The sequence below is a fragment of the Fulmarus glacialis genome, unplaced genomic scaffold, assembly GCF_000690835.1.
Source record: "Fulmarus glacialis isolate BGI_N327 unplaced genomic scaffold, ASM69083v1 scaffold9624, whole genome shotgun sequence".
Classification (NCBI taxonomy): Eukaryota; Metazoa; Chordata; class Aves; order Procellariiformes; family Procellariidae; genus Fulmarus; species Fulmarus glacialis.
Genome location: NW_009209901.1, coordinates 13,704 through 26,645, shown reverse-complemented (window position 1 = coordinate 26,645; position 12,942 = coordinate 13,704). Strand labels below are relative to the sequence as shown.

General features: G+C 42.1%; 1 protein-coding gene across 1 annotated transcript in view; it reads left to right on the top strand.

Annotated features, from left to right (window-relative positions):
- Positions 1-12,362, top strand: part of COMMD1 (copper metabolism (Murr1) domain containing 1) — a 57,214-nt gene extending 44,852 nt beyond the window's left edge. Inside the window, exon 3 of the mRNA XM_009576984.1 lies at positions 12,233-12,362. Coding sequence (XP_009575279.1) covers positions 12,233-12,340 — 108 coding nt within the window. The 3' untranslated portion in view covers positions 12,341-12,362. The remainder of the gene's footprint in view (positions 1-12,232) is intronic.
- The last annotated feature ends 580 nt before the right edge of the window (positions 12,363-12,942 follow it).

Below are 12,942 nucleotides of genomic sequence, written 5' to 3'. Positions count from 1 at the left end.
ACCAAACAAAATATGGCGCAAGAAAACAAGTACAGCTGTCAAACAAGATAGAAATAGAAAAATGCAGATCAGCACAGGAAGGAACGATCATAAGTGAGGAAGGACATTTACCCTTTAAGGTCCCCTGCGGGGGACTTTCGGAGGAAAGTACATCACCTTGCAGTGGTTCCACTGAGAGACTCTTCGTTAGTTAAGAGCTGACACAGCAGAGCTCAAATAAATGATGATGGAGCTTTCTGGTCTCTGGTACCTTGTGAGCACCGGCAGTGGAAGGACTACCAGCAGCGGGGGAGCTGAGATGAGCTGGAGAAAAATGTGATTAAGAAGTAAGATGAGAACCTGATACCCTGCCAGAAATATAATGTATTTCCTTTAGTTTTTAAATACATGTGTTGATTCAAATCTCACAGTGATACAAAGGTAATTTAATTTTTTAAGTTTTTTTTTTAATGCTGTCTTTATATACTTCTCTGTACAGTTTGGTGAAACTTGCAGGTATCACTGTAATTTTTTTTTTCTGTTAAAACCTCTTAAGCCCTGCCCGATATCTGTAGGCATGCACTAGGGAGTTCACATGGAGAAAAATAAATACAAATGTTAAACGTAGTATTTCAACCTCGCTTTCCCTAAGATTGCATCCTATGACAGACACTGGAATTGTATAGGATCCCCAAAAGCTTTCTTCTAAAGGAGGAAAAATGTTTCAGTCTAATTTACACTTTTAGGGTGATTGGGGACCTGGCAACCGTGTTTGTTACAGAATTAACATGATTCCGCATAAAGTTTTTATGCACCATCTCCCAAATGGGGGTTAGACCAGTGATGACCGGTCTATCCAAATGGGGGTTAGACCAGTGATGACCGATCTATGAGGGTAGATTCAGACTAGATACAAGAAAGAAATTTTTTACAGTGAGGGTGGTGAAACACTGGCACAGGTTGCCCAAAGAGGTGGTAGATGCCCCATCCCTGGAAACATTCAAGGTCAGGTTGGACGGGGCTCTGAGCAACCTGATCTGGTTGAAGATGTCCCTGCCCATGGCAGGGGGGTTGGACTAGATGACCTTTAAAGGTCCCTTCCAACCCCAACTGTTCTCTGATTCTATGATTTCCAAAAATTGACCACAAGCACCTAAATAAATTCTCCCTAAATTCTCCCTTAATAAGCCTCGATCTTGAAGAGTCCCGGCTCTCTAGACTTTTTCTTCTTGTTGTAAGGAGGAAACGGCTGTGCCTGTAGGGCAGGGGAGGCGCAGGGCTTTCTCCCTAATACGCACATGAAGTGATATACGTCTCTGCAGCCCACCTGCACGGAGGTCCTTTAAGCTTGCCTAATGGAAACAAAGTTTGTGCAAAGAATAGTTAGAAAGCAAATGCATTTCTTAGTTGGTGATTTCTCAGTGGGTGATTTTAACTCTCTGCTTGTTTACACCTTCTTCTACATAACAGTTGGGCTCGAGACCAAACCAGAGTTGCATACCAGTGTCACCAAGAAAGTGTCAGTGGACTAAGCAGGTGAAATGATTTATTTTGCATGCTGTTACACCTATTTACTTCAAGCCCGTCAAGCAGCAGGAGAAAAATGCCCCTGTTAAAGATGAAACGTCCCACGCTCGTTGTTTTAGAGTTTGAAAGAACTCTTGAGCTCAGCTGTGCTTTCAAAGATGCTGGAATTCAACTGAAAACAGGTTTGATGTGCTGTCTGCGTCAAAATAGTGTCCGTAGGGGCAGAGAAGAGTTGGGGGGCGGTTATTTTTTAGAAATAAGTTTAGATACAGAGGTGTCTCACACTTCATTCCTGCACCAGGAGTTAGGTCATAAGACTTTTTGTTCTCTTACCACAACTCCATTCCTATCTAAAGAAGGCAACGGTGATGGCAATGCCTTTAGTTAGGATTACCCAACCCTATATTTAGTGGCCTTTGGTTTTGACCAACTTACATGGTCAGTATTTCCCATGCCAGGCTGAATCCTTCCCCAAACTGGTTTGTCCATCTCCAAGATCAAGACTAGGAGGGAAAAATGTTCTGGGGTTTCTAATTAAATATCTTTTCATATAGGAAGTGCCGTAATGCTTTTGGGAGAAAAAAAACTTGGAAATAGTAAGCTCAAGGTTTACAGCAAGGTCAGGAAGGTCCCTCTTGGTGTTCTTATGAAAAAAAAATTGCCTTAAAAAATTTAAGAGCCTCTGAAAATTTGATTTGTGCATACCTGATAGAGATTTTGTCCAGCAGCTCAATTCCTAGAGGATTTTGCCTGGGTCGAGCACGTTCCAGAGTGGAAATGCAGCCTCTGGATGCTCTGGGCCCTGCTGCAGGTACCCAGCTCTGGTTCAGGCTGATGAACAGGCTACGCAAGGGTAGGACACAGGGCATTGCCAGAAGGTGAGAGACAACCTCATGCATAAGACAGTAAAACGCAACCTCCCAGCTTATTTCAGTCCACAAAGCCCTGGCGTGAGGCTTGGTGAAGCTGGCCACAGCTAAGCACTTCAGAGTCGTTTCCCAACGAGATGTTCCCCATTTTCTGGGTGCCCGAGGCAGATGCGGGTAAATCTGCGAAGAGCCATACGCTTACAACCGCAGGTGGTCGGAGCCGTGTTGAAAAGGTATGGAGCACTATTAAAAACACTGCAGGTTTCTGAAAAATGGGGTAGATATCTCAAACCGTGGCTACACCAGAGGGATTTTAGGTTCTGCATCTCTTTGCCTGTTTACCAAGTGCTGAAATGAAGCCGATGCAGCTTCATGGGGATGATTGACTTTGCCACCTTAGCTGCTCAGTGTTGCTCAGTGTTGGGATGTGGGACTCGGGAGGACAAACCAGGCTATTTTTAAACAATTATTATTAACGCATTTCAATCACTCCACATTTATGAAGCGGATTGACTACGGGATTGGAGAAATCACTGGGAATTCCCTATCAAATTCACAGTTTTATAATTAGAGACTTGAACTGTGAACAGACAGGAGGCCAAAATACTTGCACCTTATATATGTTTAAACATATGCCGCTTTTCAGCGAGGGAGAGCCATAAAGGGTTTTCCATTCTGTTAACCTCTCGTGATGGCCAATGACCGCAGCAGGTTTGGAAAGGCATTTTATGGGGTAACTTGAGTCGCAACTACTTGAAGATGTTGTAAAAAGGTGTTGGAGGAACCAGGTGAGCAAGCTGAGCAAGTGGCAATCAATCACATAAGCCCACATAAAACGTTACAGCTGTTGGTATCAAAAGAATTGTGGCTTTTATAACCTTTCCTTTCTGGCCACAGCAAGTTGCCCTATGAAGTGGCTCCGCATTCAGGGTATTTGAATGTGTTTTGCCCTCATAGGAAAGACATTTGCGGTGTTTTCTCCGAAACAACTGAGGGTTTGGGCTAATCGACATCGATAATGAATGAGCAGTGTCCTGGCAGCATCTGGAACACAGCGGTTATGACTGAGCGCTCTTTCAGTAATGAAAAGAAACAGGAGATCACTAATCACAAACGCAGACTAATTATCCGTGTTAGACGTCCACCATTTGTTCATTGTCAACCTCTGTATTTATGCATTGTGGGATAATATTTTTAAGTGGAAGCGTGGGCAAGTAATCCCTGTAATACAGAGTTTGTGTAGGGGGAGTGCACAGACGGGATGCTGCTCTCTGGGCGAGGTATGGGAAAACGTAAGGTTACAACAGCTCAAAAAAGGAAACACGTACAAGTCAAAGTGATTTTTTTAAAAAATCAAAAAGAGAGGAAGTTGGAAGGCTTACAAAAACCAGTGCAGGTTAATATCACCAATTTGAAAACAGCATAGCCATATAGAAAGTATATAAAGCTTGCATAAAAGTATTAAGTTGTCTTTTTTCTTATTAATTCTTTATGATGTGAAATGTATAAAAACTTCAGTGTATGCTTCCTTCTAATTAGTTATACTGATTAAAATAATGGTTTGGGTTTTTTTGCCTGTAACACTTTCTGAAAAGAAACCTGTGCTTCCAAAAGGCACAAAGACCAACAGGTTAAAGCATGTGCATCTCTGCAGCTGTAAATACTCATCTTTCATGTAGGGTATAAAATACTAGATGGACTATTTTCAGTAGGTTGATATCGTAAAAGCAATGACATTACATTTGCCATGCAGTGTCAGAGACCTAGTCTTACGCTCCTGGAATTATGCCATTTTCTACAATCCTTTATCTATTTAATCTGTGTTATTACAGGCTTGATGTTACATTAAAAGTATTAAAAAATCTGCAAGCGGGTTAACTTTTTTTTTTCCTATGTGGGTGTAATAATCATTCGCTTAAGAGATTCTTGGTTCATGTAATACCAAAATAAGGTAGAAGAATTAGAAGGCACTTTCAGTTACAAATATTTGTGCTTTATTTTATACAGTGTTATGGAAATGAATTGCACTTTACCTTAGCGTTTTTGAAGGCCATGATTATAGGTTTGTTGCAAAAATGGCTCTGAATTGAATTAAAAATAATGAATTTGGTATTGTCAGAAATGTGGTCATATGAAATCAATGGATTGCCATCCATTCCAATTTTTCTGGAATTATCTAGACTTTGCTGTCATTATCTTATGTTCCAGTGTATCTTGTAGAATATTAATGAATCTAAAAATAGCTTCAGAAGTTTGCAGTGGGATCACGATTGATGCAATGTGGTAGGAGATTTGATGCAGCATCTCGTACTTTTATTGCCCTGCATTGGCTTTTGGCAGCCCAGGTTTTTTTTTTTTTCTTTTTACCACTTATCAGGTGTTCCTAATCTGAGAGTCTAAGCAGCAAAAATAAATCGCTCTCATAAACATCTGACACAAAGTATTTCCACTTAGCATGAATCACCCAGTTCAATGTGGTATTGCCCTGATTCTTGAAGAAGTAAAAATAAGCTCAAATCAATATTTTTCTTCTTTTTGGGTCTTCTTTTCCTACTTTCGAGAACATTGTCATGGTAACTTATGCATTATCTTTTATTATTTTTTTTAGCATGAATTACGCAAGTCATTTCTGTCTCGCTCTCCCCCCAGTCCTGCTAGGAATGGCATGAGCAGCTATTCCTTGGAGAAGCAAACCTGGAGCACTAAGGAAGCCCTCTGTGCTGGGATGATCTTCCACCCTGATGGTCTGCGAGGAGATCAAGTGTAGCTTGTTGTGTATTTTGACATGTAGCAGAACAAAACCCAGTACCTCTTTACCAAGCAGCCCTTCAGGGTGTGCCAGCGATACCGGAGTGAGTCACATTTGAATTGTGTGCACCAGGTGTCAAGGAGAGGTCCTCTAGAAAGGTTTGGAAGCAAGTAACAGTAATAATAATGCTGAGGTGAGTTTATCAGGGGTTTTTTAGCAAGGTTATTTATTTTCTGCCATCAGGCAGTACAATAGCAAATTCCCACAGTAATGAGTAAGTAAGAATATCTACAATGAAGGGAGGCTTCTGTGATAGAGCTGGATGGCATCATTGCAAAAATGACTTGAAGATGTGCCTTTTCCAAGGAAAATGCATCCTTGCACCATTTTAAAAAGTGTCTAATTTCCAATTTGAATTTTGGGTTAGGTTGGCATTACTTTTATTTATTTTCTCTTGTCTTTTTTGGGATGGGAGAGGGTGTTTGGAATTTTTTTTCTTTTTTTCTTTTCTCTTTCTTTTTTAATTAAGGTTTGCATTTCTTTATCATGCAAGCCTCTAACAGGACCAGCTAAACCTTGAAGGTAATATCTTTTAGTTTCTGTCCGTGTTAGAGAAATAAGTCTAACATGGAGCATGCTATTAATACCTTCCGGCACTGGCCGGGGCACCGGCATGCCTGGGGCTTTTTGCCAGCTTCCTTTTAACACTGGAGCCAGTGGGCTCCGCAGGCAGCTCGCTGTCGCTGCGTTAGAGCCACCTCCGCTCCCCCTGCTCCCAGCAGCGCTGGAGTGTCGAGGAATGACCGAAGCCACCTTGTGCGTTAAATCTGTTCACTTAAAAACTAGCCAAGTGACCCTGATGGAGCACTGCTTAAAAAAGGTCCAAAGGACTTTGACTGATTTGTATTTTTTTTATTTGTAAAGTTAAGGTGCAGTTATTACTGTCAGGTCTGTGCTACCGCTCTGCCAATTCTCTAGGTTTCCTCACTGGCTATTTCCAGACACTTTCTTTTCAACTCCAATTATTATCTTTTAGTGATTAAGAAACAAAAAAAGGGATAACTGAGAATGTGCAGTTCTTGGTTGTGAGAATGGGAAGCTGGACCGTACTGACACAGGCAAAATCTGTTCTGGTGCTGAGCCGGCGAGGAGGAAAGCGCACCCGGAGGGAGCATCAGTACCTCTCTGTAAGGGTAGTAAGGTATAAAATGGGAGCTGATAAGATAGTTGGCCATTATTGATTTTCCTCTTGAAATGCCATTATACTTGTGACTTGGGGTATTACTTACAGGGTAGTCCCTGCAGGTGTTTTACTAAAATAGTATTTAAATGGAATTGGCAAATTTGGAGGAGGTGGGAGAGTTGACGAGAATATTTTTTGGTAATCCTAACTCATGCTGCTGAAGCAGGTTATATCTAAGCCCATGCGTGCGTTTCCTTTTACTCCGGATAAGCAACGTCTTAATACTTGTTTGCAAAATAAAAAAACAAAAAAAAAAAGAAATTTGGTAGGCTGTAGGTTTACTCCGAAATCAGTATTTTGTCTTTTCTGTTTAATTAATGCCTTGGAAACAAAGTGACATTTGTTTCTGCTTGTGGGTGTTGCTGGAGAAGATGAGTGTGCTTTGAATTCCTGTGCATGTTTGCTATCGTGCTTGCTCCCGTGTGGTGCAGGCTGACCACAACTTCAGGCTTGCGTGATGTCTTAGTGACCGGCGTCTTGTACCGCACCACTCCGAGCAGCTTTCTCCGGGATTGTTTTATTTAACCCGCCGCTGGCTTTTCTGTTTGCAACCTAATTTGCTTGTATTGTGAATTGTAAGATATTCATCTGGTGTTAATACATCGCTGATTTAACCCTAACCCTGCTGCTTTGATGTAAGCAAAGCCCACGATTTCTTTAGTGTGCTTAGAATTACAGTCAAAGGTGTTTTTTAGATACGTGTTTACAGAGATAATTCTGTATGAAAGAAGATGGTTCGTTAGCTTGTAATGTGTGTGGCTTTATATATCCTTGTGTTTCTTCTGAACGTAAGACATATATTATTCAGATGTATAAGTATGCCTGAAATCCTCCAAAGGCAGGTTGTCCTTCTATATATTTCAGTACTTTTTCCTGCTACAAAGGATAAGCCTGTCCCAGCAAGATGCCTGGCACCTAATTTTGTAGCAGGAGGGTGCCCGCAGCTGGGTGCGCTTGCTGGGAAGTCGGCAGCGTCCACGGAGGAGCAATGAAACCCCGTGGGGCTGGCGGGGGCCGCCTTATCTTTTCCCAGGCTCCTGCCGAACTGCCGCACACTTCTTGCCACAGATCAGCGTGGGTTGACTTGTGGCACGTAAGCCAGATGCAATCTGCAGATGGCTCCTGGCCCACCACCTCTTCTGCAGAGGAGACCGGGGCAGCTGTTCAGTTGGAAAACTGTATGTCGTCGTCTCCTGGCATATTATGGTAGAAATTTATATCATTTTGGAGGTATTCCCGGCTGTTTTTACTATCCAAGCTAACATAAAATGCTGGGAGGTTTGACGGTCATGACTCTGGAGTCTTTATTTACCAGTGATGCGCTTAATTACTTACGTAAAATATACTTGGTGTTTTTCCTGGTTAACAGAGGAGGTAGGAGATTTGCTTGGCTGCAGAATATTCAGTGATTTGGAAGGAAAAGTGACATGGAGTAGTAAAAAAAATTGTTATTTATTGCTTAGCCGTGAGGAACTCAGAAGTTGTTAAAAAGCAGCGAAATTTTAAGTGTAGTTACTGAGATACAGAAAGTTGTGCTTCTCTTAGTCTCTCATATAAATATTTTTGCAGCGCTCTCTTATTCCTGAAAAAGAAAAAAACCTAGTAAGACCTAATTCATGGCCGGGGGGAGTTTGTGTTTCTTGGATGTTTGTTTTGCAGCTCTTTTTTGTAGCCCAGGCTCAGGAGGGAAATGGGAGGAGGGGTGGGAAAGCACGTGGAGAGAAAACCAAGACGGTTGCAGGACATGGATGTCCATTCCCACACCTTTCTGAGAGCATCGAGCTTGGCTTTCCAACGTGAAGGTGGGGATGCGCGTGCCATTTCCACTGCACACAGACATGCTCTAATGACCCCACTCGTTGTGCATACATGTGCCTTTTTCCAAAGACTGTCCATTTCTGTGAAGGGCTCAGCTGAAGTCCAAATTTCGGTCTGGTAGGCAAGTGTGCCACGCTTCAGGGCTTCGAGGCACCACTACTCATGCTTCAAGTATGAAACATTCACCACAGCAGGTCCCCGTCCAGTGAAGGGGCTCATGGTGCCGTCATTGTGTGTTTGGTGGCTTCGGATAAGTGAGTGTTCGGTAGCCTGTTGATGTTCTTGTTTGTTAGCTTCTGGGTTTATTTTTAATGAACGACTCATTCATTTTGGGTTTGCGTAACTACAAGAGATCCAAGTGGGCTGAAAATTTCTGTAACAATAGGAAGTATCAAAAGTGATGCCTTGTTTCTTGCTGAGAAGGAGCAGAGGCACCAAATTTGTCCTGCTTCTGGAGGACACCTTAGGGAAGCGATGGGAAGTTTTAATTTCACAGCTCCATCTTCTTTTTTCTTCCTTTTTTCTCCTTCTTTGGAACTTTGTGGATGATATAAACTAACGAAGCATTAAATAAAAGTAAAGCCCAATTCACATTTTAGGTTGGTCCACATGAGAGTGTGATAACTATTTAGATACCGTCCAATCCACATAGGAGAGTTTTAGCTGCTTTATAGGTAAAAGTATGCTCTATGAGTACACTTATACTTGTATAAAGCGGCATGCAGAGTCTTAGTGTAATCCAAGAGTGTCCTTTTGCTCAATTTACATTCCTTTTAACTGACAAAACCTGAAGAGGAAAAAAAAAAAGCCTCCTTGTACCTTAGGCTCTTGCAAAAACATCTCCACTAGAGCTGGGACCTTGGGTCTTCTCCTGTCTGCTCATACTTACCGTGTGATTAAGCTGTAAAATCAGCGTATGCAGATCTTCAGGGCTTCATGGGCAGACCCTGGCCTGGGGAAGTCTGTTGATGGGCTCATGTGACTTGAGGTGTGCAGTTGTGGCTGGAAAGCCACAGAAGTCAACAGCAGTTTGGCCTTGGAGTTCGTCCTGTCAAGGACTGTGACCCAGGGCTGCGTAGCGTGGTGCCACCAGTCATTCCCTAAAAGGTCAAGATACAGATCAGCCCGTGGCCGTGGCACACATGTTGAGGAAAGAGAGGTCAGGTTACGGAGAGAAGAGCTGTTTTCAGATGCCGTCTGTGCAACAAGACTTACAATGTGTTACAGATATTGGGATTTTTTTAGGTTGGTGAGAAAAGCTTCTGCTTCTGCAGTGAAAGTGAGCTCAAAACTTTTTTCTGGTCAGGTCTGGGAAAACAAGGATGCTAAAACTGGGGGGATTGAGCTGGGGGAGCTGAAGAGGCATTGGCTTTGCAGTCCCGATTTGCAGCAGTTGCACCGGTTGGGCTGACGCTGCCTATTTCTGCTCATTTCAGTAGAGAACGGTTTACTCCAGCAAGGGTCTGTGATCTGGTTTCAGCACAATGCATCACAAAGCCTCAGGGGTTAACTAACGGATTGCTTGAGATTTGACTTTTCCAGTGCTTCCTAATCAAGGAATGTATAAAGAGATATTTCAGGGTTTCGTTCAGGCTTTCTTATGCAATCTCCTGCAAACACATCTTCTTCAGGCAGATCTGACCTAGATTTTTTTCAGTGCACTCCTAATCAGACAAGAAAAAACAAGAAAGCCCACTGTGAAATGGAGTTAAGCTGTCAAATTCCTCACCAAACATTTTCTTTCTGCACAGTGACTAGCTGTAATTATGCTTTGCTGTAATTATACTTGCAGAGATATTTTATACAAGGTATTTTCCTTAAGACGTGTCAATAACCATTGTCAAGGACAAGAAAAACAGTGCAAGAGAGCCCTTGCTTCCAAGTCCTAGATTTCATATCTGTGTTATTGATTCCAAATGTTTAATGCTACTTTTGTGATGTTTTGCAATGTAATGTTATAGAGATGAACAATTAATTTAAAAAAAAAACCCCACAACCTACAGTAATAGTTTCCAATAGGATCCTGTTTATAAGCATAATTGCTTGCTCAGGCAGAGGCCTTTCCTCGTAGTCATCTCTGTATTCTACATGATATATATTTAGTTACATGACTATTACTGAACTTTACTGATACTTTACTGATTCAGACGAAGTTCTCCTTAATTCTACAAAACATTTTCTAACCAGAAGCACCCGCATACTAAATACATAACTTGATCTCTGCACCTTGGTCTGTTGGCTGATTTGGTTGTTAGCAGATAAACATTTCACAAAGACTGACTCATTCAACGTAGCTATGGTAAGTGACTTACCAGCGCCTAAGTCCCAGCGTTAGGGGAGAGGCAGCGATATTTGAAGACAAAAAAAAGTTTAAAAAGTGCACGCTGCTCTCATTGTATGAGGTCTTCCTTCTTAGGAAGTTTCGAGTTTTAAGGTTTAAATCACCGTTTTGATTTCTGCCTTGAACTCTGATAGTTCCCCGTGTGCCTGATGTCCGGGCAGAAGCCCTGGCACAACTCTTCCATGTGCTTCCACATGCTCGACTTTCTGATCACTGACTTCTGGCACCTCATTTCTTTCCTGTTAGCGTTCTTCTGGCAGTGCCGTTTGTGATAATTGCACACAAAATGATCCCCTTGCTTCTTCTGTCAACGTTTTGGTTCGTATCTCACTTGCTGGTTTGGTTCTTACAAAAATGAAACAACCCATGAATCCTTGGGACAACGAGAGAGGGTAAAAGGTAAAACTATTCCTGATGCCTGGGAGAAAACACTTGTAACAGTCCTACAATGTTGTTAGTAAAAGCTGATGGGTTTAATTTGTCGGATTATTTTATCCTTGTGTATTAACTATTAATTCCATAAATGTAAAGGATGAAGTTGCATTGTTTTGGGTAGATGTGTTGGGAAAAAACGTATTTTGAAATAACGATAGACATTTTAGTCTGGTAGAAAACAGATGAGACCTGGAGATGCCCTTCTGCTTCTATAAGCACCACAGGGTCTGTGTTACACATAGAAGTTCAGTGGATATACAGTGATTCCGGTGGCTAAAACTATTCCAATGTCTCATAATGAAACCTCCCTCCATACTGGCTGCACTTTCATCTTCAACTATTTTCTATTTGTTTCTCTGTCACTGATGGTGCTTCACCTGGAATGACGTTTAGTACACAGTCACGCTCTGGGCAAACGTTTCTTCTGCCAGGCTCACTGTAGGAAATACTTTGTAACTACAGAGATACCAGTAGGTAAGGGTAATGGACTGGAGATCTCAGGAGGCCTTTTCACATTGGTGTTTATTAATGAGTTCCATATCATTTGAACTTTATATATATAGATATATTACACATAATTTTTTTCTTTATTTTCTAGGCCTTTGACAAGATCCTTTTACTATATCCCAGTATCCATCTTATCAGAGAATAACTACTTTTTAGGATGTGACAGGACTTTTTAGAGAAAACCAGTGCTGCTTCTTAACTTGCTTCATAAGTTTATGTTGACACTAGGGCCCATGTGTAAGAGAATATAAAACTCTCCTGAATTTCCAGACTGGAATGTCCTGTACTGTGTTTTAGATTCTTGTTTTCCCCTATATAAAATCTGGTTTTCGTATGTGATGAGCTTTGTGTGGCGGCTCCAACCATTTTGCAGTTCCCAGCATCTGCAGCAACAGCTTTGGGAATCACCAGATTGGAAAGAAAAGTGGAAGTCTCAGGTATAATTAAATTTCTACAAGTTTTGCAAAAGCCTGTAGCTAAGGAGAGACCCAAACTGATGCCTACATTGAAAGGAAAAGTGGGCAGAGTTCAGCCTTCCTATGTCCTCTTTGGCAGCCCTGGCTGGCCTGCCGGCACGTACTGCTCTTGCTCGGTAGGTGCGTAGCCAACCTCTGGGTCTACTGAGGTTATTTAAATGGTACCAGGAAAAAAGGAGACACGGGACACGGATCATCAGGAAACCAGAACTTGCTATCCTGCCTCCATTGTGTGCCTGAAAAACCATTATCTTTCTCACCTATTGTTCTTGCAATTTTGTTTTGTAGGAATCGGAGTTTCTTTGTCTGGAGTTTGATGAGGCCAAGGTGAGCCAGATGCTGAAGAAACTCTCGGAAATAGAGGAGAGCATGACTTTGTTGACTCAGACCACTTAACCAAATAAAGAGATCGCAACTCAGAAAACAAATGACCCTTGGTACTTTTTCATAATTCCTGTTTCTGCACATAAAATAGGTAATGATTGTTAAATCCTGGTTATAACTGCACAATGCATTCACAGCCAAGTATGGGCTAAGTCACACTGTGAAGCTTTCTCTGTCCCCTCCTCCAGGCCTGTTCTCCAAGGCGGCGGCAGCGTTGTTCACATAAAGCTTTGCATAATCAGGCCTTCGAGCGTAGCGTAGCTCTTCTCTTTTTCCCTTCAATCGATTTTTGAGTCTTCCAGATGCTGTAAATACTGGGCTGGATGAACAGCAAAGGTAAATTGGCCAGTTGTGGCAGGGGAGAAATGAGCAGAAGAAACAGGCAGAATAGGGGGGACTCATGTTTATCCTTCCAAACCATGGGCTATGTAGGACAAATCCACCCGTGCGAACTCTGCCTGCTTAGAGCTTAAAGCCCGGGAGAGTAGATGAAGTGCAGTGAGTTCAGGGAGCAGAGACACAAACGTACATTTCTGTAATCGCGAGCCTCTGTGCTGCTGAGGATTAAATAAAGAGTTCCCAAGGGTGTGAGGTGGCCAACCTTGCTTGCCCAT